A 26893-nucleotide genomic window follows, 5' to 3' on the forward strand; every position below is an offset into this window, starting at 1 on the left:
CCGCTAACAGCCCTTATACACGGGCCCCGCCCACCTCATCTGCATATCCCAGGGGCCGGCCCCGCCCACCGCCGGGCCTCCTCCCGCACCGCCCCCTGCGGGCGCCCCACGGCGGTCTCAAACCCGAGGAAGACGGGCGGGCGGAGAAATGACGCTCGGAGAATCGCACAGGTGCAAGGACAAAGCATCGCCAAAATGAGGCAGAGCTAGGTGTTTTTGTCAGCGAAAGATATGGAGGATAAACGTATTCAAATTAAAACAAACCTGACATATGGCTGTACGGGTATAAAAAGCCTGGATAATAATTTTATTAATTAAAGAATGATTTTTAAAAATATATGGATCACAAAGAGGCAGAAAATACACTCGAGCGTGAACAGGTCAGGAATGTATTGTACTCCCTTTCGGGGCACAGCTTCCTCAGAAGGCAGGCCTTAAACACCTTCCCTCTGCGCTGCTGAAGGAACTCCGGGTGTGGGAGAACCAGCTGCGGGGGGGGGGGGGGGGGGGGGTGTCTTCAAGTGCAATTCTTCATATGAATATTTTCTATGTCCGAAATGCCCCTAACAACTTCTTCTTCTTCTTCTTCTTCTTCTTCTTCTTCTTCTTCTTCTTCTTCTTCTTCTTCTTCTTCTTCTCTTCTTCTTCTTCTTCCTTCTCCTCCTCCTCCTCCTCCTCCTCCTCCATCAAAAGCACATGCCACTCTGGGCTACCCACTGTCCTTACCCTAGAAGGAGTTTGTAGACAGACAAGATATCGCGGGTGGCCTAGGGAGGTCACCAAGAGAGCAAGTGAAGAGTAACCTGATGCTAATTTCATCTCTATTGCAGCCACACCACCAAGTGACATCAGGCCCTGAATCCTTTCTCTAAACTCCAGGCAGTCTTTCATTTCAACCTATACAAAAATAATGCAAAATGTGTCCTTCGTGAGTTGTTGCAGGGAGAGGGTTGGGAGGGGAAGAAGGCAATGAATTAAAAAAAAATTTTTTTTTAATTTCTTTATTGGTTAAGGTATTACAAATGTGTCCTCATCCCCCCATTAACTCCCAACCTCAACCCCCCACTCATGCTCTCATTCCCCTGTTGTCCGTGTAAGCAATGAATATTAAAGAGAATAACAGTTAGCAGTATAAACACCCACAAATCCAAATCTCTGAATCTCTTGGGGAAAGTCTCAAAATCCCTGATTTTTATGTTTTCCTTTCTTTCTTCTTCTTTTATTTTTATTCAAAAGTTGAGGACAACAGCTAGAAAATTGCCAATTTTAACCATTAAAATCTTGACTGTGGGGAAATGGTAGGATCCCCATTATCCACTTCTATATCCCCATGTCTACATCCTATTTCTCCTATGTCCAAACATCTGGGGATGCTAATAATCCTTAATTATAGTCCCAAAGACTTCTCAGCCACATCCACACATGTTTATTCACCTAGCAAGTGAAAAAGGCCCCAAGGTGTTGTCTTGCCATTGTATCCCACAGAAGGCCTAAAAAACTGTTCTTTTCACACTGTCCTGGAAAGGGAGGAAAGAATGGGGATTTGAACATCAGGAGACCTGTCACAGTATTCTTAGTTCTTCAGCTTATTTGCTGTGTGACTTCCTGAGAAATCACTTAACCCATAAGTGCATTTATTTCTGAAAGCCCTTCTGGTGCTTGCAATCTGTGATTTGGGGAACGTAGGCAAGTTGCCCCAGCCCAGGTGTCTGGACAAAATTACTACACACACACACACACACACACACACACACGCACACACACACACACACACACCCGCACACACACGCACACACATGTGCGCACGCACACGCACACACACACACACACACACACATGCTCTCATGCTCTTCTTCACAGTGCTCTTGTCCTTTTACCCAAGTCTTTTTTAAAATATATTTTTACTGATTTCAGAGAGGAAGGGAGAGGGAGAGAGAGAGAGAAACATCAATGATGAGAGAGAATCATTGATTGGCTGCCTTCTGCATGCCCCACACTGGGGGTCGAAACCTGCAACCTGGGTGGCCATGTGCCCCAACTGGAAACCGAATTGTGACCTCCTGGTTCATAGGTCAACTCTCAACCACTGAGCCACACGGGCCAGGCTTACCCAAGTTTTAATAATAGTTTAATTGTAGCTGTAAATTTAAGAGTAATCCTATTTAATCCTTTCTGCAGGTAGGAGGAGTATATATAATACACAAATGGGGGGAGGTGTATGCTGGGCATGGGTAAAAGCTTTGACTTGGCCTGAGACAGGCTATTCTTCTCTAGCCCAATGGGCGGGGATACTTTCTGACCTAGGTCCCTCTGTCTGAGCTGGTTTAGGGACAGTGTTGTCAGCAAGAGGAGGAGGGAGGGAGGAGACAACCTGAGGAGCTGGTGAGTCACCTATTTCTCAGCTAGGACTTGCAATTCTGGCTGCGACTGCTGGGAAAATACCCTCCTAAAGGTGGCTGAGTCTTACTGCCCACCTGTTAGATCACTTTCCAGCCACACAGCATGTTTGCTAAGATTTAAACTTGCCCCTGACATTCTCCTTGGAGAAATGATTGATTTTAGGACCAGGGCAGGAAATACACAAGATGAGCCTGTAGCATTTTGTAGTACAGAAGGAAGTGTAAACAAATAAAAGAAGAGAAAGATGGAGATATGACAAATAAAAGAAGAGAAAGATGGAGATATGACAAATAAAAGAAGAGAAAGATGGAGATATGACAAATGGACACAGGAACCAGCTGAAAGAGCTTCCCAAGGCCAAATCTGGAACAATGCGAGCAACAAAATAAAGAATTATTGGACGATAGCCTAAAGTATAAGACAAATATCCACAGGTCTATTCTGAGATAAATGATTGAACCCACAAATAAAAGGGGGAAAATAGGCAAATTTCCCATGGAGAATTCCAAATAATGTATCTACTCCGCCCTCAAGGGGGAGCATAAACCCCTACTGCGCACACTGACTTCCTTCCCAAGAGGACAGTTTGAAGCGATGGGGGAGGGGCACACGAGTCACATTACAGTGGAGGATCCTTAACACCCTTTCAACCAGGTGATCAAAATTAAGATCCGGTTAATAGTAGGCCCCCTTGATGCGATGTGATGCAATGGCTTTTTACCTCTGGTCTTCCCCACAGGAACACCAATCTAACCAGGAAACATCAGAAGAAAAATGAAGAAAGAAAAGCATCAGAAGAGTTCCACTTGAGAGATATTCTACAAAATCTCTGCCCGGTACTCTTCAAAACTGTCAAGGTCACCTGGCTGGTGTGGCTCAGCAGCTGAGTGTCAACCGAGGAACCAAAAGGTCACTGCTCAATTCCCAGTCTCTCTCTCCCTTCCTTTCTGAAATAAATAAAAATATATTAATAAAAATAAACATCAATAAAGGATAAAAATAAGAATAAACTGTCAAGTTCATCAAAAACAAGGAAACTCTGAAAAACTGTCATAGTCAAGAGGAGCCTAAGGAGACATGATAAAATGTAATGTGTGCCGCACGGGTTCCTGGGACAGAAAAAGGACATGAGGAATTCTGAATAAAATCTGAGCTTGAGTGAATAATAATGTATCGGTACTGGTTCATTAATTGTGACCAATGTCCCATAGTAATGGAAGATGTTCATAGCGGGGGAACCTGGTGTGACAGACCTGGTATATGGGGACTCTCTTATTATCATCTCAATTTTTCTATAAATCTTAACTGTTCTAAAACAAAGTTTATTAAATAACAACAACAAAAGCAAACAAACAAAAACTAAAACGTGTCCCTGACATTGATGTGTCTGACACCCCACCCTCGTCTCACTTCCTTTCTCTATAAAAATCAATACAAACATATCTTTGAGTGAGAATTTTCAAAAAACCTACAGGGGATCCCTATCGGCCACAGATAGAGGAGACGGTAGAGTCTCTGCCTGGCCTGGTACCAGTTGGAGTATCTCCCAGGATAGGATAAACAGCCACTGAAAATGATTCTTTTTTTTTTTTTTTTTTTTTTTTTTAAATGTAACTTTTTTTTTTTTTTTTTTTTAAATATATTTTATTGATTTTTTACAGAGAGGAAGGGAGAGAGATAGACAGTCAGAAACATCGATGAGAGAGAAACATCGATCAGCTGCCTCCTGCACATCTCCTACTGGGGATGTGCCCGCAACCCAGGTACATGCCCTTGACCGGAATCGAACCTGGGACCCTTCAGTCTGCAGGCCGACGCTCTATCCACTGAGCCAAACCGGTTTCGGCTGAAAATGATTCTTAAAAGAATTTTCAATGACATGGGAAAATGTTAAAAGATAATGTTAAATAATACAGAATTATATAAACATTTTGAGCCTGAGTATTTTTAAAAAGTGAACGCTTGGCATAAAAGAGAGTCCTATATGATGGACATATACAAAATGTGAGTCATTACCACTAGGTGAGAAGCTTGTTTTGCCTGAACAAAGAATGAGCATTAAGCATGTTAGCTATTAGTACTATGTTGCTTATCAACATTTTCTCCTTTTTCTGAGATGAACATGCTATTTTTGGAAAAAAAAAGTTACTGAAGTTTAAAAAATGTATTTATTGTATATTTAGAGAAAAAGAAAAAATGCACTAACATGTCAACAATGATTCCCTCTGGCGGAATTATGAATAGTTTGTTCTCATTTGTTCGTTCATTCTGTGAGGTTTTTCACGAACACACTGAGCAAAGCATGGTGGAAAGTGCTGAGCACACAGTGAACTAAACAGGGTTCGTCTGTTCCCCAACTTTGCACTGCCTGACATTAACCCCCTTTCTCTGAACTCACTGTCTGTTTCACAAATCCTGAGAACATCCCTTGTTTCTTATGTGCACATCTCTCACTTTAATCTATATATATAAAAGCCAAGTGTCCAGAATGACGGAATGACGGAATGACTGGAATGACTGGTTGCTATGATGCACACCGTGGTGGCCAACCGACCCCATCCCCGATTGGCCCCCCCACAACCGCCCATGGCCCCTCCCCCTGTCCAGCCAGGCCCCGATTGGCTGGACCCCATCCATGCATGAATTCGTGCACTGGGCCTCTAGTTAGACTATAAGCAGCTAGAGGACAGGGAAGGTCTTATACCACTCTGAGCTCTTACTGCCTCAGCCCAGTAGCATCTCACTGTAGGAGCTTATTAACTACTTGTGGAATGAATGAATACATGAATGGTGCAGCATGGTTTGCCAAGTGATAAGAAGACTGATTGGTAGGTTGCCCTACCTTCCCTGATGCCACAAGTACTTGTCCAAATGGCCAAGCGCTAGGCCCAACCAAATCCCTACTTGCTACTCCCCAAAGACTGGCTCCAGTGGTCCAAAGCCTCCTCTTGAACAGAAGCTGGGGCCTGATACTGCTGAGGTCCATTCAAGTCTCTGGAGTTAACCCTAGAGCACTGATGATAATCATGGTCATGATGGTCATCAGCAACTTTACAAAAAGAGGACCGAATAAACAAGTATTCAATTAATACTCATATCACTCCAAATTCTCTTCTTGGCATTGCTTACATAAATTCACATTTTACATAGGTATTATCAGGCATAAATTATTTAGTACCTGACATGGCCTCTGAAATATGCTAGTCCTGTCCTGGCTGGTATGGCTCAGTTGGTTGGGCGCCCTCCTATGCACCAGGGAACAGAACTTTCAGAGCTAAAACCAGGACGGGTGGTCACCCTAAGCAGATCTGTTTTTGCTCCTGTGAATAGTGACAGCCTGCTCTTCAGAAAGACCACAGCCCTTGAAACTAGAAATAGCAGGATATTCCAAACCATCATGAAATCAGCTTTCACTAATTTTATATGAAAGAACTTATAGAAAAGGTATAGCTTTGGTTCATATTTAAGTTTATATAAAACTAGTATCTAAACCCAATTCATTTCCCCTCCTTTATCTCCAATGACAACTTTGCCAACAAGAGACACGTTAGCTTGATGCTTCAGAGCATGGGCCCTGGGACAAAGCATCTGGATGGGTATCCGGTTTGTGTCACTTACTAGCTGTTCTCTTCTCTGGGTCTCAGTTACCTTGTCTGTGAAATAGGATTAAAGTAGTGCTTACCTTGTGGAATGTTGTGGGAATCAGAATAGCCACACAGGGAGTGCTCTGCCAGGGTGAACTATTATTATAATTGTCTTCCTCCTGGGTCAGGGCACATTTATTCAGGTGCAGTCAAGGCCCTGCCCGAGAATGAACACGAGTTTGCCAGGTCAGGTAAGGTTCAGAATTTTGTCTTCTGTGATCCAGATAGGGAGCACAAAAGAAACTAGTGTTTATTCCAGTCAAAATCCCAACATACCAGTAATGTTATTGTTACTTTTGTTTCATAGATGAGGAAACAGAGTCTTCATAGAGGTTAAGTGACTTGTCTGAGGTTTCACCAGCAAGAGAGAGCCAGATCTTGGAGCCCAGGTCCAATAACACCCTCTTTTCAGTCCTCCCCTTAAGAATTATGAGTTACAAAGTGGATTATCTATTGTTTTATTATCTTTTGCCTTATATACACTAATTACCATTCTATTACCATTCTGATATTTGGTCAGAGATCTTCTTTTTAATATTATTTTAATATATTTTTATTGATTTCAGAGAGGAATGGAGAGAGAGGGAGAGAGAGAGAGAGAGAGAGAGAGAGAGAGAGAGAGAGAGAGAGAGAGAGAGAGAAACATCAATCATGAGAGAATCACTGATGGGCTGCCTCCTCATGCCCCCTACTGGGGATCAAGCCCACAATCTGGGCATATGCCCTTGACCAGAATTGAACCTGGGACCCTTCAGTACACAGCTCTATCCACTGAGCAAAACCGGTTAGAGTGGTCAGAGATCTTTTTTAAATTTTGTGTTGTAATCAGCTTTATTGAGAGATCATTTATGTACAGGATGCACCCATTTTAAGTGTATAGTTCAATGAATTTCAACCAGTGTGTCCACCTATGTTATCACCACCACCACAATCAAGATACAAAACATTTCCATCTCCCTTAAAATGTTCCTTCTTGTTCCTTTCCAGTCAACCCTCCACCCCCATGCAGGTCCTGGGCAAACACTGATCAGCCTTCTGTCACTATAGCTTAATTTCTGCCTGTTTTAGAACTTCAAATAGATGAAATCATGCTCTGAGTACTCTCATGTATGGTTTCTTGTACTCAGCATGTTTTTTTTTTTAATATATTTTATTGATTTTCACAGAGAGGAAGGGAAAGGGATAGAGAGTTAGAAACATCGATCAGCTGCTTCCTGCACACTCCCCACTGGGAACGTGCCCGCAACCAAGGCACATGCCCTTGACCGGAATCGAACCTGGGACCCTTGAGTCCGCAGGCTGACGCTCTATCCACTGAGCCAAACCGGTTAGGGCTACTCAGCATGTTTTTAAGATTCATTCATGTTGTGTGTAAGGTTAATTTGTTCTTTTTTATTGCCGAATAGTATTCCATTGTATGGATATACCACTATTTATTTGTTTATTCTCTCTTTTTTGGGAAAAATTTTTTATTGATTTTTAGAGAGAGAGAGAGAGAGATTTTTTTGTTCCACTTATGGATACATTCATTGGTTGATTCTTGCATGTGCTCTGACTGGAGATCAAACCCACAACCTTGGCATATAGGATGGTGCTCTAACCAACTAAGCTACTGGGCCGGGGATATTTGTTTATTCTCTTAGTGATGGACATTTGAGTTGTTTCCAGTTTGGGGCTATTAAGAATTAAGTTGCTATGAACATTCGTGTACAAATCTCAATGTGGACACGTGTTTTCTTTCTCTTAGGTAAATACCCAGGTGTGGAGTTGCTGCATCGCAAAGTAAGTGCATGGTAATGGCTGTTAGTGGTTGTACCATCTTACATTCCCACCAGCAATAAGTCCCAGATGCTCCACAACTCACACACTTGGTATTGGTGGTCTTTTTAAACAGTTCGGATTTTATTGTTGTTGTTGCTATTGCTTTTTTTTTTTTTTTTTTTTTTTTTTTGCTTTTAAATACAAAAAAATCTCATTAATTTTAAAAGTTTAAAACAGTCTCTGCCGAAACCGGTTTGGCTCAGTGGATAGAGCATTGGCCTGTGGACTGAAGGGTCCCAGGTTCGATTCTGGTCAAGGGCATGTACCTGGGTTGCGGGCACATCCCCAGTAGGAGATGTGCAGGAGGCGGCTGATCGATGTTTCTCTCTCATTGATATTTCTAACTCTCTATCTCTCTCCTTTCCTCTCTGTAAAAAATCAATAAAATATATTTTAAAAATCCAAAAAAACAAAAAACAGTTTCTGCAAGAGGCCATTGTGTAGGCAAGTTTAATTCAGACATATGCAGTGTGACATATGCAACCATGTAAATGCACATTAACATGTGAGGTCATGCATGCATTCAACAGGCACTTCCCAAATCCTTACGGTGTGTCAGGTCTTATGATCTAAAAGGTTGGATGCAGGACAAGGGCTGGTTGTTAGATTTTATGGGTTTGATATTAATTAGAGAAGGTTCCCTGACTTAGGCATCTTTTGAAAAGTATCCTAGACTAAAGGACGGCTGAGAAGCACAGTGCCTGGCTCTGAGGCAGTGCCCTGAAAACCCTTATTTCCTGGGCACTGTCCCCAAATGTCTCTAAATGGACTGTGACAAGGATTTGGCTTTCAGAGAATCACAAGGTTAGAGATGGTCACAGTTGAGAAAAGTTAAGGTTAACAGTTGAGGAAAGAAGAGGAGCTCAGAGGGGCGAGGTGATTCGTCCAACAGAAGCATCTGGCTGAGTGTGATTTGTATCCTGAAAAGGAGGGGGGGCTGGAGAAACTGCATGGAGGGTGGTGAGAGGAGAGCCAGGGACCAGCCTGGGAGTGGCTCCTGGCAGAGGGGGTGCTGGCCAAAGCATGGGCACCACTAAGATCCATACTCCCTAAAAGAGGTTTATAAAACTATGCCGAATACTAAAACTTTTCATTTTAAGACCCGTAGTTGCAAAGGATGTCACTTCTAGCATACTGTGAATATGGATGTTTAAATAAAACTATTACCTCACTCTTTTAAATGCACGCATTGGAATTTTTAAAATATGTTTTTATTGATTTTAGAGAGAGAGGAAGGGAGAAAGAGAGAGAGAAAAATCAATCGGCCACCTCCTGCATGCCCCCCCCCAACCGGGGATTGAGTGGAAACCTGGGCATATGCCCTGACTGGGAATCAAACCTGCAACCTTTTGGCACATGGGATGATGCCCAACCAACTGAGCCACACCGGCCAGGGTAATATATTACACATTTTGATACAAATAATTATACATAAAAAGTAAAATTATATTAAAAACACATTTCTTGATTAGATGCATGACTTTTTTGTTTATATTTTCAAGTAGTTCGTGTATTCCTAGATAGAAATGCTTGACTGAGACAAAGTTCAGCATCAATTCTCTTCCTATATATTTTTTGTTTTGTGCTGATATAAATGTGGAGAAACTTTGTTCACATAAATCATTAGATGGGCATGAAAAGTTTGGTATAGCAATAATACTGGAATATGTGACCCCTTCAAAATTATATGCTACACCCTAGTTGGTTTGGCTCAGTGGATAAAGCATTGGCCTGCGGACTGAAGGGTCCCCGGTTCAATTCTGGTAAAGGGCACATGCCCAGGTTGCTGGCTCGATCCCCAATAGGGGTCATGCAGGAGGCAGCCAATCAATGACCTGTCTCATCATAGATCTTTCTATCTCTCTCTCTCCCTTCCTCTCTGAAATCAATGAAACTATGTACATGTAAAAATTATATGCCACAAAGTGGGGGAAATGGGGACAGCTATAATACTGTCAACAATAAATTAATTAAAAATTATATGCCAAAAATGTTTGCGATTTTTTCCCAGTCAGTTAAAACCAGCTTAAGTGGCCTGGCTGGTGTGGCTCAGTGGTTGAGCATTGACCTATGAACCAGGAGGTCACCGTTTGGTTCCTGGTCAGGGCACATGCCTGGGTTGCAGGCTTGACTCCCAGTAGGAGGTGTGCAAAAGGCAGCCAATCAACGATTCTCTCTCATCATTTATGTTTCTCTCTCTCTCTCCCTCTCCCTTCCTCTCTGAAATTAATTTTTTTAAAAAAACCTGCTTAGGTTCTCAAATTGTATTTGAGTTAAAGAACTACAAACCATTTGATGTACAAAGAACCTGTTATCTCGTCTTTGTTCTCTTTGTGGGAATAGCAACAGTAATTCCAGTGGTCTCCACAGATTTTTATGCCCTAAAGCGATGCGCTGAGGGGTGGGGGCTGTCTAACTATCCAGGTTAATGAGTGGGCCACTTTTCTTTTAAAGAGAAGCAAGGGATGCCAAAACCGGTTTGGCTCAGTCGATGGAGCGTCGGCCTGCGGACTGAGGGGTCCCGGGTTCGATTCCGGTCAAGGGCATGTGCCTGGGTTGCGGGCACATCCCCAGTGGGAGATGTGCAGGAGGCAGCTGATCGATGTTTCTCTCTCATCAATGTTTCTAACTCTCTATCTCTCTCCCTTCCTCTCTGTAAAAAATCAATAAAATATATTAAAAAAAAAAAAAAGAGAAGCAAGGGAGGTGGAAGGGAACCTGCCCCTTGTTCCCAGGCACCTGCTCTGGCTGGTTACTTTTAGAAAAGAGCCAAGAGAAGCTGAGGCTTTGGACACTGATTCCCTTAAAACTATTTGGTTCCTTGTGCCCCTTGGGAGGCCTTCCATACCCCTAAGGATGGGTGAAGCCTAGTTTTGAGGACTGTTCACCTAGACAAGTGGCCTACACCCCTAGCAGGTGGTGGCGATGAAAGAGGGCAGGCTGGGTCCGCACATGCTGTGGATGGGGCTTTGACATTTACTCAGTGGGAGATGAGATAATAGTAACAGGGAAGAAAGAAGGGTTTTTGATAATTGAGGAGATTCGGGTAGGTTTGGAAACATCTGGAAGGGAACCAAACAGGTAAGAGAAAAGATGTACAAACTCTTGTAAAGAGTCCTGAAGAGGCTGAGTGAGCTAAGGTCCTTTTTCCTTCAGCGTATTTTAATAGGGGCCAACAATGTGCCAGGTCTGTCCCAAGGGGGGTGCACAGCACACCTGCGCCTGCCCTCGGTGAGTTTATACAGAGTCAGCCCAGGCAGGAGGCAGAAGCAGAGGTGAGTGGAAAGAGGAGGGTGAAGGGGGAGAAGAGGACGAGGGGAAGTGGAGAGAGAGAGGGAGATAGAGATAGAAAGTTATAAGGCGATTGTAATGTAGGGTGGTCATTGTGTGGGGCGATGAGCACGGGGGCTCGGGGAGTGCCTATGATGGGCTCCCATCCTGGCAGGGGAGAGCCTCAGGGAAGCCAGTCCAGAGGGCACAGGCCCCGAGAATAAATTCTCAAGTGTTTCGAGGAGTAGGGTGCATTCTGGGAATATCCTTAGATCAGCCCTGAGAGATAAGAACAGATCCAACAGAGTTTAAGTGGGGATGAGGCAAAGGACTTCTTAGTTTCCTTAATAAGTTTTGTAGTTCTATTTTTTAAATGTACTTATATATGATGATGATTAAAATAAAAATTAAATTTCAAAACAAATTCCTAAATCTCCCATGAAGAATTCCAGATGATTTCTACTTTACCTCCAAGGAAACAAACCTCCACTCCTCTAGTGTGGGCTGTGTGTAATGACGTCCTTCCAAAGAGTACAGTATGGAAAGGGAGAAAGAGCAACCTTACAGTGGAGAAAGCTGACAAGCACTACCTCAGGCAGGTGATCAAGGCCAAATCAACAGTGATAAGTTATGTTGATGGTATGTACCTTTGATATGATGTATGATAATGGTACTTTACCTTCCCCAAACCCATAACCGCCCTAACCAGTTTGGCCTAGTGGCTAAAGCATCAGCCCCATGGACTGAAGGGTCATGGGTTCAATTCTGGTCAAGGTCAAGGGCACATACCTTGGTTGCAGGCTCAATATCCAACCTGGTAGGGATGTGTGCGGGAGGCAACCAATCAATGTGTTTCTCTCACATCAATGTTTTTCTCTCTGTCTCTCCCTCTCCCTTTCACTCTCTCTAAAAATCAATGGGAAAAAAATATATATCCTCAGGTGAGGAATAACAAAAACCTATAACCCCAGCTATGGGTTTATAAAAATATATATATCAGACAAATTCCATTAGAGAGAATCCTACAGAATACCTGCCCAGCACTCTTCAAAACTGTCAAGGTCATCAAAAACAAGGAAAGTCTGAGAAAAATTGCCACAGTTAAGAGGGGCAGGCCTAAGGAAACATGACAACTAAAGAGAAGGTAATATCCTGCACGGTATTTCTACATTTTACAGATGTAGAAACAAAAGCATGAGAAAGCTCATTTATGCAATTGTTTAATAAATATTTATTAGTGAGCTGGTGACTGGCCCACAAGTTCGGAGTCTCCTCCAGTTAATGCCCTGCAGGGGTTTCGGGAGCCACTGTTTGGATTGAGCTCAATCATGTGACCTCTGCCTCTTTCCCCCAAGCAGCTCTTCCTCCTCCTGGACTGTGGTGTCACTGCACTATCTGCCAGGTCTCCCAAGAGAAGTCCTACACTCTTCCACCCGCCTCCCTCCACATCTAACTTGACACTAAGTCCAGTAGGTCCTTCTCAGAAATGTCTCCCCAGGGTCTTCCTAGTTTACTCGCTCTTTCTTCAGATTGGGACATCCCTCACCACCTCTCCTCTGCATCTGCCTCAGGTCTCGTCCTTTCTGATGTGGACTCCACCCAAACCACCACCCATCTTTCTAGAACCCACATCAGATGATCTCATCCCAAACCAACGCCTTCTGAGGGCCCATTCAACGGCTTCCTCAAGCTGGCCACGGCCAATCCCGTATCCTACTCCATAGTGCTCCAGCTTTCCCCCCCAAACTTCAAACATCACACTGCTTGCAGGCCTTTGCTCTTGGTTTTCTTTCTTTATTTCCTTTTTTAAATAGTTTATTGATTTTGCTTTTTATTTATTTATTTAAATTCTTTATTGTTTAAAGTATTACATATGTCTCCTTTTATCCCCATTGGCTTCTCCCCGGCCACTCCCATCCCCCTGATTTTGCTTTTTAGAGAGAGGGGCAGGGAAAGGGAGAAACAATGACGTGAGCGATTAACATTGATTGGCAGCTGCCTCCAGCATGTCCCCTACCAAGAATCGAACCTGCACAGGAGGACGCCCAACAAACTGAGCCACACCCCTCAAGGTGCCCTTGGTTTTCCTGAGCGGCACCTTGAAAGAAATCGTTTCTGTCTGATGCCTTTCCTTTTTTGCACTTTGAAATCAAGCATGCACTTCAAGTCCTAGCTCAAACTCACCTGCTTTTGTATACCAACCCTCTCTCTCCCTCACCCAGCAGGCAGCCTTGCTCTGTCTCATGGCAACTCCCACCTGGGTTCTGAGGGATAGGAGCTGTGGTGGATCTCTGTCTGTAACTGTGAGTTCCCTAAGGCACCTCTGCAATCCTGTGCTCAGCAAAGTTTGAGTAATTTCCCACAATCAGCTTCTGTTATATCAAAGCGGAATGTCCACACTTCATAATTAAGTGCCGGTAAGTGGCCAGGACAAGAAAAGCCATCGTAGCTCTTAGGGGGAGGTTGTGGTCCAGGGAGGAGGTGGATTTGAGAGTGACTGTCAGATTGAAGCCATATTTAGAGTTTATTGAGCATATGTTCTATGTTAGACATTTTGCTATAGCAGTGAACTTTCTCCTAGATCACTTCATTTACTCTTCAAAACAGACCTAGGTAATTATTGCATCTATTCCTGTAGATGAAGAAACAGAAGCTAAGAGCAATCAGATGTGCAGTGTCGCAGCTAATGAGTGACTGGGGCCGGATAACAGGGCTGGTCTCTGGGCTCTTCCAAAGTCCAGCCCAAGGACTGAGTAATGAGTATGTGGAAGATGCTGTTGTAATCACCTCAACAGGGATCCAGTACGTACTGTGTCTGCAGTAAGCAAGGCCCACTTAGGCCCCACCCCGCACATCCCAGAGAGCAGTGGAAAAGAGGGAGGCTTTTAGAACAGCGAGGAGGTGGCTGGAAGGACTCTGTGTCCCTGAGAACACCCCCATGCCGACCAGCTCTGTGCATGGGCGGAGACACACACACACTCTTTCCGCCAGTCCAGACCTGAGGAATCAGTTGGGCCTGCCTTTCTCAGCTTGCATTAGGGGCCTGGACGGCGTGCTTGGATTTGAATATTGCCTCCTGGCTTCCCACTTCCTGGTCACAGGACTTGGAACAAACTGTTCCACCATCTGAACTTCAGTTTCTGCTCTGGCTAGGTGGGGAAAGGAGCAGGCCTGCTTTGTAGTATTAGTTTGCACATAAAATGAAAGAGAGATTAGGAACTGAGTGTGGTGCGCGGCCCATTGTCGGTAGTCAGTAAATGTATCTTGTATGGTTATTTGACCTCTGGCTGGACCTGTTTCCCTAATGCAGATGCAGGTGATTTGGGGTGGGGCCTCACACAAGGAGCAGGACAGCTCTCTGGCTGGGATCGCTTTTCCCAGGCGGAGGCCTCCTCCCTGCTCCACCTCGCCTATGGAGCAGCGCCCCTGGCGGGGAGAGTGGCTCGCAGCCGCTGGTTTCGGGCAAGAGAAGGGAGACACAGGCGCGAAGGTAAATTATCTCAGACGCAGAACCTGTCACCCCATCCTGGGCGGGGGCCACTCCAGGCCCAGAGAGCCTCAGTGTGGGCTGGTGAGGGTCCAGTTCTCAGCGCCTGGCAGGGAAGTTCGGCAAAAGAAGCGTGACCACACAGAGTACTGTGCAAACCTGGAGCTTTTGAGAGTAAAGGGGGAGCTTTTAGTCATTACGCGGAGCTACCGGTTAAAGCTGGATGGGGGTGACTGTCCAAGAGCCTTCCTCACTTTAGCAAAGTAGAGTCCATGGGCCTCATCAAGAAACAGACTTCCACCCGGCCGGTGGTGGCTCAGTGGTTGAACACCCCACCCCCGTCTGGGCACTTGCACGAATTGCAGGCTGGATTCCCAGTGGGGGGGGTGTACAGGAGGCAGCCGATCAATGATTCTCTCTCATCACTGATCTCTCTCTCTCTCTCTCTCCCTCTCCTTCTTTCTTCTCTGAAATCAATAAAAATATATATATATATTTTTTAAAGAAACCGACTCTGAGTCACCTAGTCGGTGGAAGCAGGAAACCCAACTGCAGGCGCACCCGAACCCTTGCAGTTCTGTTATTTAGGACTCCACACCCACCTCCAACACTTGTCCCTGGTCCCTGCCAGGTTTTGGAGGTATTTGTTCCCGGCTCCTAGTGCAGCACTGCGGCCACATCTCTGGGTATGCCCCTGCGGTGGGTGCCCCAGAGCGGGAACGGAGCCTGGCACAGAGGGTGTGTTCATTTGTGAAACGGGTGACCTGAACAAATCCATCAACAGCGTTTCTAGCATTAATCATCTCCTTATTGGCCCATCGACCGTCAAGGGTGGTACTGTGCTTATCCCTGTGAGCCCAGCACCTCGCCAGAGGCCAGGCACAGTAAGTTTTTGGTGAATGAGTGGATGGAAGCAGGCTGGCACCCCTTAGCTGTGCTTGGCCTTCTCTGCCTTCCTTTCTGGCCTCCCCCCACACCAAGGAGCCACCACAGAGCAGGTCAGAGGCAGGTTAGGTAGCACATGCCTTCCCGCTGGCTGGGGCACCCAGCTCCGCCACTGTCTGTAAGCGGGCCCTGGATGTGGGAGAAGAGATCAGGACCGCTTCCCTGCGCTTTGTGGAGGTAGGATCCAGACAGCGATTGGATTGAGGGACGGGACGTTCTCCTGGGGACCGAGGGCAGCGAGCTGTTTACAAAGGTGGGAGCGGAGCTGGGCGGGGAGGCTGAGCGGTCCAGCTGAGGGAGGAAAGCCGAGGCACGGAAGGTGGCAGGGACCCGCGAGGCTGCAGCCGGATGGCGCTGGGCAGGTCGGAGAAAGGGGCTGAGAAAGCCGGGATTCCCTCCTAGCGCCAAAGCCCGGAACTGCAGCGGGGTCTTGGAAGGAGAGGCTTCTGTTCAGCGAGGCCAATCCACACCCCGCCGGTCTCCAGCACCGACGCGTCCAGGCCTCCGCCCCTCGCCGGGAACCGCAGCTGCACTCCCGCTCCCGCCCTCAGGGGAGGGCTGGCTCCCGGCCCCGCCCCCGCCTGGCCCCGCCCCTCTCGCGGCGCCTCCCAGTGGCCGCCCCGCGAAGTTCCTGCGCCGGCGCACGTGAGGGTCTGAGAACCCGGAAGTTACGTTGTAGGCGCGCGTCCTGGGGGCGGGAGTCAGCTGAGCTACCGGGGCGAGGTTGCGATCACCTGGGCTCCGCTAACGGGAGCCCGGGGTCTCTAGGCGGCGGGCGTGGGGTGCGGGACTGCGCCAGATAAAGGGGGAGCGCTCCTGAGCCACCTCGTTCTGTAAGGCGACAGCGAGAAGATCTCAGGCTTTTAAAGAGGAGGAGGGCGGCGGGTCGCCAGGGTCTGTCCGATCCCGGTGTAGGCTGGGGAGTCGCAGGCTCCAGGCGGGGCGACAGGGATCCCTGGGGGAAGCCCCGTTGTGATCCCTGGGGCGGCGAGTCCCCAGGCCAGGCACCATGGCGTCCATCCTGGACGAATACGAGGACTCGCTGTCCCGCTCGGCCGTCTTGCAGCCCGGCTGCCCCAGCGTGGGCATCCCGCACTCGGGTAAGGGAAGGGAGGGCGCCCTCTCAGCTCTCCTGGCACCTGCGGGGGCGGAGTGGGGAGGGTGGCTCCCAAGCTCGGGTTGGCCTCCTGGGCGTGCAGTTTGGGTCTAGGCCCCTGGTTCTCCGCAGGCTCTCTTGGTGGTGGTCGAAGTTTGAAAGAGCAGTAAGAGCAGCCGCGTGATCTAGGCCCTGCCTCTAGGGTCCTTCTAAGAGGGAACTGGGACCCAGATAAGGAAGTAACTTGCCTGCAGGCTGCAGTTGGGAGGACTGAGAATAGGCTTCAAGATTCATCTGAGCCTGTGCTTTTCTCGAGGGTCTTTCCGGAGGTGGGAGGAAGAGAATGGGGAAAGAAACTGGTGAAAGGAGGGTGTTGTAGGAGGAGGAGAGATGGTCCTAGAGCTAACTTTGTCTCTGAACAGGGGAAAATGAAGCATTTTAGGCCTTTGCTAGAGCTGGGTGAAGCCTGGCATTGAGGAGACATTTTTGTGGAAAGTAGTACAGAATTGGCAGCGGGGTCTGAAGTGCTGGGGGTTTTGAGCAGTGGTAAAGGAATGAAGTAAAGCCAGGCAGAAAGCAACTTCAGTTTGTTAACCAGCTGATTGGAACGGTTCTCCCAGGTTCCCTGTACCCTCATTTTTTTCTGGAGACTCGCCGAGAGCATTACTGCATGGGCAGGGAGGAGGGTAGAGAGTGAAGCTAGATGACTTTCATTGAGCTGGGGTTGCTGGGCCAAAGATTGATAAGGGAAAATGCCCAACCCTTCTCCCCGTCCCCTCCTCCCCCCATAACCATTGGGAGCAGGTACATCATAGCGTAACAGCATCCCAGGGAGGCAAAGAATCAATTCCTCACTTCTGTCGGAAGTGTGGGAAGAGCCCAGGGTCCCTAATGCAGAGGTGATTAGCAAACTACTTGACATACTGGTTTTTAACCAAGGCCCTGGGCAGGAATATCTTGGGAAAGTGGAGAGGAACACTGTTTTGTTGTTGTTGTTAATCCTCACCCGAGGATACTTTTCCATTGATTTTTAGAGAGAGTGGAAGGGAGGGGTAGAGACTGAGAGAGAAACGTCGATGTGAGAGAGACACATTGATTGGTTGTTTCCCGCACTCTCCTTGACCAGGGCCGCTCCCTGACCAGGGCCAGGGATCAAGCCTGCAACCGGGGTATGTGCCCTTTACTGGAAATGAACCTGCAGCCCTTTAGTCCGCAGGCCAACACTCTGTCCACTGAGCCAGACGGGCTAAGGCAGGAGCACTGTTTTTTGTTGTTGTCTCTTGCCTTTCTTCCATCTCTTCCATAGCTAACCTTTTCTTTGCTCCTCACCTGTAGGGTATGTGAATGCCCAGCTAGAGAAAGAAGTGCCCATCTTCACGAAGCAGCGCATTGACTTTACGCCTTCCGAGCGTATCACCAGTCTTGTCGTCGCCTGCAATCAGCTCTGCATGAGCCTGGGCAAGGACACACTGCTCCGGTAAGCGAGGGCCAAAATATATAGGAATAGGGAGTGGAATGGTGATATTTTGGGACTGTTTACCAACTCATGCCTTTCTACTTCTCTAGGCAGGTGAAACAGGGGATTTGGAATTTCCAGGAAATATTCTCCCCAAAGAGAACCAATGTAGTGTGGTAGTTAAGAATACGGTAGACCTGGATTCAGATCCTAGCTCTACCACTTACCAGCTCTGGAATCTTGAGCAAGTCAGCTAGTCTTTCTAAATGTGTCCCTTCATCTGTTACAGATAACACCAACCCACCAATTAGTCACATGGGTCAGTGAAACTGTCTAGAATCCTGAATAAATCCACTCTAAAGGGAAATAATGGTCTGGCTGGCGTGGCTCAGTGGTTGAACGTCAACCTATGAACCAGGAGGTCATGGTTCGATTCCCGGTCAGAGCATATGCCTGGGTTGCGGGCTCGATCCCCAGTGTGGGGGATGCAGGAGGCAGCTGATCAGTGATTCTCTGTCATCATTGATGTTTCTATCTCTATCTCCATTCCTCTCTGAAATCAATAAAAGTATATATATATATATTTTTTTAATATATTTTATTGATTTTTTACAGAGAGGAAGGGAGAGAGGTAGAGAGTTAGAAACATCGATGAGAGAGAAACATCGATCAGCTGCCTCCTGCATCCCCCACACTGGGGATATGCCCGCAACCCAGGTACATGCCCTTGACCGGAATCAAACCTGGGACCTTTCAGTCCGCAGGCCAATGCTCTATCCACTGAGCCAAACCGGTTTCGGCAATAAAAGTATATTTTAAAAAATGGAAATAATGTATCTTAAAGCTGGAAATATTTACATATATAAATTGACAAAAGTATTAGCAAATTTGTTTATCTATCTGGAATAACCACCTGGGATAAAACAGCTAAACCTCTGTGTCACAGAAATGAATTCTAGGTGAAATAGTTATTTAAATATAAAATATAAACAATGCACCCTGGCCCTAGCCGGTTTGGCTTAGTGGATAGACTGTCAGCCTGCCAACTGAAGGGTCCCGGTTCAATTCTGGTCAAGGACACATGCTGGCATTGCAGGCTCAATCCCCAGTAGGAGACGTGCAGGAGGCAGCCGATCAGTGATTCTCTCATCATTGATGTTTCTATCTCTCTCTCTTCTCTGAAATCAATAAAAATATACATTAAAAATAAATAAATAAATAAATAATAAATAAATAAATAAATAAAAATAAACAATGCACCCTGGCTGGTGTGGCTTTGTTGGTTGGAGTGTTGTCCTGTCGTCCCGTGCGCCAAAAAGATGGCAAGTTTGATTCCTGGTCTGGGCACATACCCAGGTCGTGGGGGTTTGATCTCCAATCGGGGCGCATACCGGAGGCAACTGATAGATGTTTCTCTCACATCAGTGTTTCTCTCACATCAGTGTTTCTCTCTCTCTCTCCTGTTCTCCCTTCCTCTCTCTAAACATATGCTCAGATGAGGATTTATTTTTTGACATTTTTATTGATTTCAGAGAGGAAGGGAGAGGGAGAAAGAGATAGATACATCAATGATGAGAGAGGATCACTGGAGTCACATCAACCAGGCAGGTGAGGATTATTTTTAAAAAGAATATTTAACAAATTTCTATGTTCTTGGGCTGAAGGAAGGTCTTTTTACTTAAGCTAAAAAATCCAGATGCCAAAAGCAAAAGATATAATTGATTGCGTAGTGATTGCTGTTGTGACAAAACAAAAACAAAAAAGCATATGAGTCAGTTCAAGACAAAAGATGGTGAGAAAATAATGTTTTTCCACATGACTAACAATTTACATCTTTGTTTCTTAAAAAGCCCTTACAAATTAATAAGACAATTTAGTAGAAAAGGGAGAGCAAAGAATATAAACAAGCAGTTCACAGAAGAGGAACTCCAAATTTCCACTAAACACCTGAAAAAATTTTAACTTCTGGGAATTCACATTAAAATAACACTAAGATGCCATTTTAAAAAAAGCTATCAGATTGGCAAAAATTAAAAACAGTAATACGTGGTGCTGGTGAAGATGCACAGAAATTGCCTCTCATACATTGCTGGTGAGAGTATAAATTGCCACTATCTTTTGGAAAAATAATTGGCAATGTCTGTTAAAATCTGAAATTATAACTGACCCAGAAGTCCCATTTTGGGGAATACATAACTATAGGAAAAAAAGTACCAGTCTGCAAGGATATAGATTCAAGGATATTGATTGCACCATTATTTATTTATTTATTTTGTTAATCCTCATCTGAAGATATTTTTTCCATTGCTTTTCAGAGAGAGTAAAAGGAAGGGAAGGAGGGAAAGAGAGAGACTGAAACATTGATGTGAGAGAGCACATCAGCTAGTTGCCTCCTGCACGCACCCTGACCATGGGCGGGGAACAAACCCACAGATGAGGTAGAAGGTACATGCCCTTGACTGGGAATCGAACCTGAGACCCTCCAGTGCCAGACTGGTGCTCTAACCACTGAGAAACACCTGGCCAGGATGCTGGCAGCATTATCTCTGGTAGGAAAAACTGGACATGAACTGAATGGTTACCAACAGGAAAATGATGATTAAATTATGGTTGAGCCATAAAAGGAATATTATGCAGTTATTAAAATGAGTTAGAGCTGTATCCATTGATTCAGTGAATGCTCATGAAATATCTAAGTGAGAAAAGCAAATTATAAAGTAATGTGCACACACACACTATAAAGTTATTTTTGTAAAAATTGACAAAACAAGACTATATTATAAATATGGAGAAAGATGTTAACATCAGTTTTCTCTGTTGGGAATGATAGGTCTGAGAAGAAAATCATTAGCTTTCTCTTTATACATCTTTACATTGATTTCTTTAGTTAGAATGGGCATATAATTTGAAAAGAATCTAATAAGGGAAATATAATTCAAACAGGAGCACTCCTCAAGGTTATTGTGAAGATTGAGAGCATACCAGGTTAAGCTCTTGGCATGGTGCTTGATATATAGAAAGTACTCGGTAACCATTAGCTACAATTTGTTGTTCATTTTTTACCCCAGGAGTCTGGGACACCCCTGCTCATTTTCCTGGAAGCACTGGAGATCTGTTGAGTAGAGGGAAAAGATTCCTGCTTAGTGGGCTTCTCAAAATGAGGTTCGGGAATTCTCAGCTGAGGGTTAAGGACCCTGCCTGTGCGTCAGAGTTCCCTTGGGATTGTATTCAGAGTTTTATGTGAATATGTAGATTTCAGGGAAGAAAGGCTGTGGCTTTCATCAAATTATAAAGAGGTCTGTGATTCGAGAATAGGATCTGCCCTCCTCTTGTCCTGACAGCATTGACTTGGGCAAGGCAAATGAACCCAACCACGTGGAGCTGGGGCGCAAGGATGATGCCAAAGTTCACAAGATGTTCCTGGACCATACTGGTAAGTGGTGATGGAGGTCGGAGATGGAGGGGGCGGGGCTGAGGTAAGTCACTGCCTGGGCAGATGGGATCTGAGGGTGGTGGGGGCAAGGAGGAGGCGGAGGGTGGGAATAGCAGCAACTCCAGGATGCCATGCTCTCCCCTGTTCCAGGCTTTCACCTGCTAATTGCTCTGAGCAGCACTGAGGTCCTTTATGTGAACCGTAATGGACAGAAGGTACGGCCACTGGCACGCTGGAAGGGGCAGCTGGTGGAGAGTGTGGGCTGGAACAAGGCACTGGGCACCGAGAGCAGCACAGGCCCCATCCTGGTTGGCACTGCCCAAGGCCAGATCTTCGAAGCAGAGCTCTCAGCCAGCGAGGGTGGGCTTTTCGGCCCTGCCCCAGATCTCTACTTCCGTCCATTATACGTTCTAAATGAGGAGGGGGGCCCAGCACCCGTGTGCTCCCTGGAGGCCGAGCGGGGCCCTGATGGGCGCGCCTTTGTTATCGCCACCACGCGGCAGCGCCTCTTCCAGTTCATAGGTCGAACAGCAGAGGGAACTGAGGCACAGGGTTTCTTGGGGCTCTTTGCTGCCTACACTGACCACCCACCCCCATTCCGTGAGTTCCCCAGCAGTCTGGGCTACAGCGAGTTGGCCTTCTATACCCCAAAATTGCGCTCTGCACCACGGGCCTTCGCCTGGATGATGGGGGATGGCGTGTTGTATGGAGCACTGGACCACGGGCGTCCTGACTCCCTGCTGAGTGAGGAGCGAGTCTGGGAATACCCGGAAGGGGTAGGTCCTGGAGCCAGCCCACCCCTGGCCATTGTCCTGACCCAGTTCCACTTCCTGCTCCTGCTTGCGGACCGGGTGGAGGCCGTATGCACGCTGACGGGACAGGTGGTGCTGCGGGACCACTTCCTGGAGAAGTTCGGGCCACTGAGGCACATGGTGAAGGACTCCTCTACAGGCCACCTGTGGGCCTACACCGAGCGGGCCGTCTTCCGCTACCACGTGCAGCGGGAGGCCCGGGATGTCTGGCGCACCTACCTGGACATGAACCGCTTTGACCTGGCCAAAGAGTATTGTCGAGAGCGGCCTGACTGCCTGGACACCGTCCTGGCTCGGGAGGCTGATTTCTGCTTTAATCAGCGACGCTACCTCGAGAGCGCCCGCTGCTATGCCCTGACCCAGAGCTACTTTGAGGAGATTGCCCTCAAGTTCTTGGAGGCCCGACAGGAGGAGGCTTTGGTTGAGTTCTTGCAGCGAAAACTGGCCGGTTTGAAGCCAGCCGAGCGTACCCAGGCCACGCTGCTGACGACCTGGCTGACCGAGCTCTACCTGAGCCGGCTCGGGGCTCTGCAGGGCGACCCGGAGGCCCTGAACCTCTACCGGGAAACACGGGAGCGCTTCCGTGCCTTCCTCAGCAGCCCCCGCCACAAGGAGTGGCTCTTCGCCAGCAGAGCCTCCATCCACGAGCTGCTGGCCAGCCACGGGGACACAGAACACATGGTGTACTTTGCTGTGATCATGCAGGACTACGAGCGGGTGGTGGCATACCACTGCCAGCATGAGGCCTATGAGGAGGCCCTGGCAGTGCTTGCCCGCCACCGGGACCCCCAGCTCTTCTACAAGTTCTCGCCCATCCTCATCCGTCACATCCCCCGTCAGCTGGTGGATGCCTGGATTGAGATGGGCAGCCGGCTGGATGCCCGGCAACTCATCCCTGCCTTGGTGAACTACAGCCAGGGTGGTGAGGCCCAGCAGGTGAGCCAGGCCATCCGCTACATGGAGTTCTGTGTGAACGTGCTGGGCGAGACCGAGCAGGCCATTCACAATTACCTGCTGTCGCTGTATGCCCGAGGCCAGCCAGCCTCACTGCTGGCCTACCTTGAGCAGGCTGGGGCCAGCCCACACCGTGTGCACTACGACCTCAAGTATGCGCTGCGGCTCTGCGCTGAGCATGGCCACCACCGTGCTTGTGTCCATGTCTACAAGGTACTGGAGCTGTATGAGGAGGCGGTGGACCTGGCCTTGCAGGTGAGCCCATGAGTCTTGACGCCATCTAAGAGAGGGGCCTGGAAAGCAAGAACATCAATGGTGAAGGGTTGGAGAGGTGGCTGTGGCTAGGGTGTGCTGGCTTCCTTTGTGGAGAGGTGCTATAGTAGGCTAAGAACAGGGACTCCGAAGTTAGGATTTGAATTTTGATTCTGCCACTTTCTAAGCTGTGTGACCTCAGGCTAGTTCTGAACCTCTCTGTGCCTCAGATTATTCATCCAGAGAAGAGAAGTATAGTACTTCCCTCATAGGGTTTATGAAAGAACTGTATAGGAAAAGCACTCAGAACAGTGCCTGTTGCTTAGGTAAGTTCTGTATACATGCTAGCTATTGTATTATGGTCACAATTACAGAAGGACATTTCTCAAATCAGGAATTAATACCTAAAGGACTTACCGAACGTCTGAAAGTAGGGCCCTAAAAATCTGAATTTTGATTATGTTCCCCAGGTGATTTTTAAAAAATATATATTTTATTGATTTTTTACAGAGAAGAAGGGAGAGAGATAGTTAGAAACATCGATGAGAGAGAAACATTGATCAGCTGCCTCCTGTACACCTCCCACTGGGGATGTGCCCGCAACCAAGGTACATGCCCTTGACCGGAATCGAACCCGGGACCTTTCAGTTTGCAGGCTGATGCTCTGTCCACGGAGCCAAACCGGTTACGGCCCCAGGTGATTTTTAAATTCGCTAAAATTGAAGCCCACCATCATAAGCAGCTTTTACAGAGCTGTGAGGGGACAGGCCCACCACTGAGATAGGTTTCTAGGTTGGCTCCCAGAAGCTCCTCCTCAGGCCCAGGGTCTCCCTAGTCTCTCCCACAGTCACTCTCCTGGGTGGGGAGGAGGCTTGACCCTAACACTCGTGGTTACCCCACAGGTGGATGTGGACCTGGCCAAGCAGTGTGCTGATTTGCCCGAGGAAGACGAGGAACTTCGCAAGAAGCTGTGGCTGAAGATTGCACGGCACGTGGTGCAGGAGGAGGAAGACGTGCAGACCGCTATGGCCTGCCTGGCCAGCTGCCCCCTGCTCAAGATTGAGGATGTGCTTCCCTTCTTTCCTGACTTCGTCACCATTGACCACTTTAAGGAGGCGATCTGCAGCTCACTGAAGGCCTACAACCACCACATCCAGGAGCTACAGCGGGAGATGGAAGAGGCCACAGCCAGCGCCCAGCGCATCCGGCGAGATCTGCAGGAGCTGCGGGGCCGCTACGGCACTGTGGAACCCCAGGACAAATGTGCCACCTGCGACTTCCCCCTGCTCAACCGCCCTTTTTACCTCTTCCTCTGTGGCCACATGTTCCATGCGGACTGCCTGCTGCAGGCTGTACGGCCTGGCTTGCCGGCCTACAAGCAGGCCCGGCTGGAGGAGTTGCAGCGAAAGCTGGGGGCTGCTCCACCCCCCACCAAGGGCTCTGCCCGGGCAAAGGAGGCTGAGGGTGGGGCTGCTGCTGTGGGGCCAAGCCGGGAACAACTCAAGGCTGACCTAGATGAACTGGTGGCGGCTGAGTGTGTGTACTGTGGGGAGCTGATGATTCGCTCTATCGACCGGCCCTTCATCGACCCCCAGCGCTATGAGGAGGAGCACCTCAGTTGGCTGTAGGAGGTTGTTGCCCCTCATAGGTGGGCGGGCAGTCAAGCACAGCTACTTGCCGGCTCTTAGGAAGGCCACGTGAGAGGGTTGCTGCTAGGCTATGGCTGTAGGAGGGGGTGGAGTTATAGCCGTTGCCCATGGGGTATCAGCTCTGAGTGCGCCTGCCCACTGCTCATGCTGTTCTTCAGGGCTGCCTTAGAGCTGCTGTTACACCAGGCCATCAGCCTGCCTCCCAGAAGAGGGCATTAGCTGGAGAGGCCACAGTTCTGATCACCTTCCTATCCCCTCAGCATCTAACCGCTCGGCTTTCCTTTTCACTCTCCGCACACTTCCTGTTCAGCTTCTAGAGCAAGAGTACCATTCTTCCTTTTCACTCGTGCCTCTTCTCTCTCAGAGGAAGCCCTCTCTTCTGTCTGCCCCCAGGTCCCAGAAGTGAAAAGACAACCCCTCCAGGTCCTGGGCATGGGGGCTGGGAAAGGTAGTGCTGATGGTGGGTGTGGTCTTGTGCACACTGTTTGGTGTTCCGCTGTCAGGGTGCCCTGGGCAGAGGCCTCATGGAGGACAGTGGGAGCTGGTGATGGGGTGGAGAACATTAAACGGCATTGCACTAGTGGCTTGAGCTAGAGGCTTGTGGTGATGCTGGGCTGAGTGGTGCAGGCCCAGGAGTGGTGGGGGTGGGGGGACACGGGGAGGCAACCTGGGTCCTGTATGCTTTCAAGCCTTGGCCCTGTGTCTTCACCTGGGAGTGTGACGGTGATTTTGCCTGTCCCTTCACTCTGTCCTCTGATTATTGCCTTCTGTTGGAAATTACCACCCATCATCCTGTTTGGAACAGGGGCTGTTCTTCCCTTTTGCCAGCAGGTGGTGCTGCTCCCCACAGAATCCTTTGCATGCAGGCTGTTGGAGGTGCCGATTTCTTACTCCACCACTGCTTCCTCATTCTGCTCCTTCCCTAGTTGTCCAAGCATTTTCTGGGTGTCTCCGTTACCTAACCATGAATCTAAGCTCCTCATCCCTCCTCCCTCCATTAGTCCTTACAAATGCTGGATTCTACTTGCCCCTCTCTACCAGCTGGGATCCCTGAGTGCCCAGGTGCTGCCCATCTTTGATAGTGCCCTGTCACTGTCTGGCATTTAACCCTAGTGTTGAGGTCCAACATGGAGGTGAGAGTGCCATGGCCACCATTCATGGTATTTGGCAGATAGGTTTTTTTCTGTCTAGCTCCTGTAACCTGCCCCTCCCCCCAGGTTACACTTCTTTAGTTGTGGCTGGTAGCTAAGCCACAACTAAGGATTCTTAGAGCGGGGCCTTCCTGTGACATCAGCTGAACACCCTTTGCTCCTAACGCTGGTGTCCACAGTCCACTGCCCGGTCTATGGGTGTGGTCTGTTAGCTGCCAGATTGAAATAAAATAACAAGTGAGTGTTCCTGGAATCAGGCTGGGGTCAAGGCACCTGGCTGGTGTCTGCAGTCTTTTCTTTCTCCCCTGCGGCCAAATCCTCTTCCAAGACTTATCTCCTGCAGTCCCGGTGGAATCTTGCCCAGCTGAGTTCCCCAACCACTAGAACAACAGCGGGGCCTCTGCCAACTTACAGGGCTGGAAGCTGCCTCTTTGATGAGCCTCAGATTCCCTATGTTCCCCCAGAAGCAAGAGTGGGAGTAAATATGTGTGTGTGTGTTGGGGGGGGAGGGTGTCTCACTGGG

General features: G+C 47.9%; 1 protein-coding gene across 3 annotated transcripts; it reads left to right on the top strand.

Annotated features, from left to right (window-relative positions):
- Positions 1-15247: 15247 nt before the first annotated feature.
- On the top strand, positions 15248-26623 carry VPS18 (VPS18 core subunit of CORVET and HOPS complexes). Of its 3 annotated transcripts, none has more exons than XM_036297698.1 (5): positions 15248-15506; positions 17999-18140; positions 21461-21552; positions 21703-23573; positions 24473-26623. In XM_036297698.1, the coding sequence occupies exons 2-5, from the start codon at positions 18112-18114 to the stop codon at positions 25196-25198; spliced, it is 2718 nt and encodes a 905-aa protein (XP_036153591.1). In that variant the 5' UTR covers positions 15248-15506; positions 17999-18111; the 3' UTR covers positions 25199-26623. The 3 variants fall into 3 exon arrangements, with proteins under 3 accessions (XP_036153591.1, XP_036153598.1, XP_036153581.1); XM_036297705.1 differs by lacking the exon at positions 15248-15506 and adding an exon at positions 15513-15744; XM_036297688.1 differs by lacking the exon at positions 15248-15506 and adding an exon at positions 15754-16667.
- The last annotated feature ends 270 nt before the right edge of the window (positions 26624-26893 follow it).

The sequence above is a fragment of the Myotis myotis genome, unplaced genomic scaffold, assembly GCF_014108235.1.
Source record: "Myotis myotis isolate mMyoMyo1 unplaced genomic scaffold, mMyoMyo1.p scaffold_m19_p_1, whole genome shotgun sequence".
NCBI lineage: Eukaryota > Metazoa > Chordata > Mammalia > Chiroptera > Vespertilionidae > Myotis > Myotis myotis.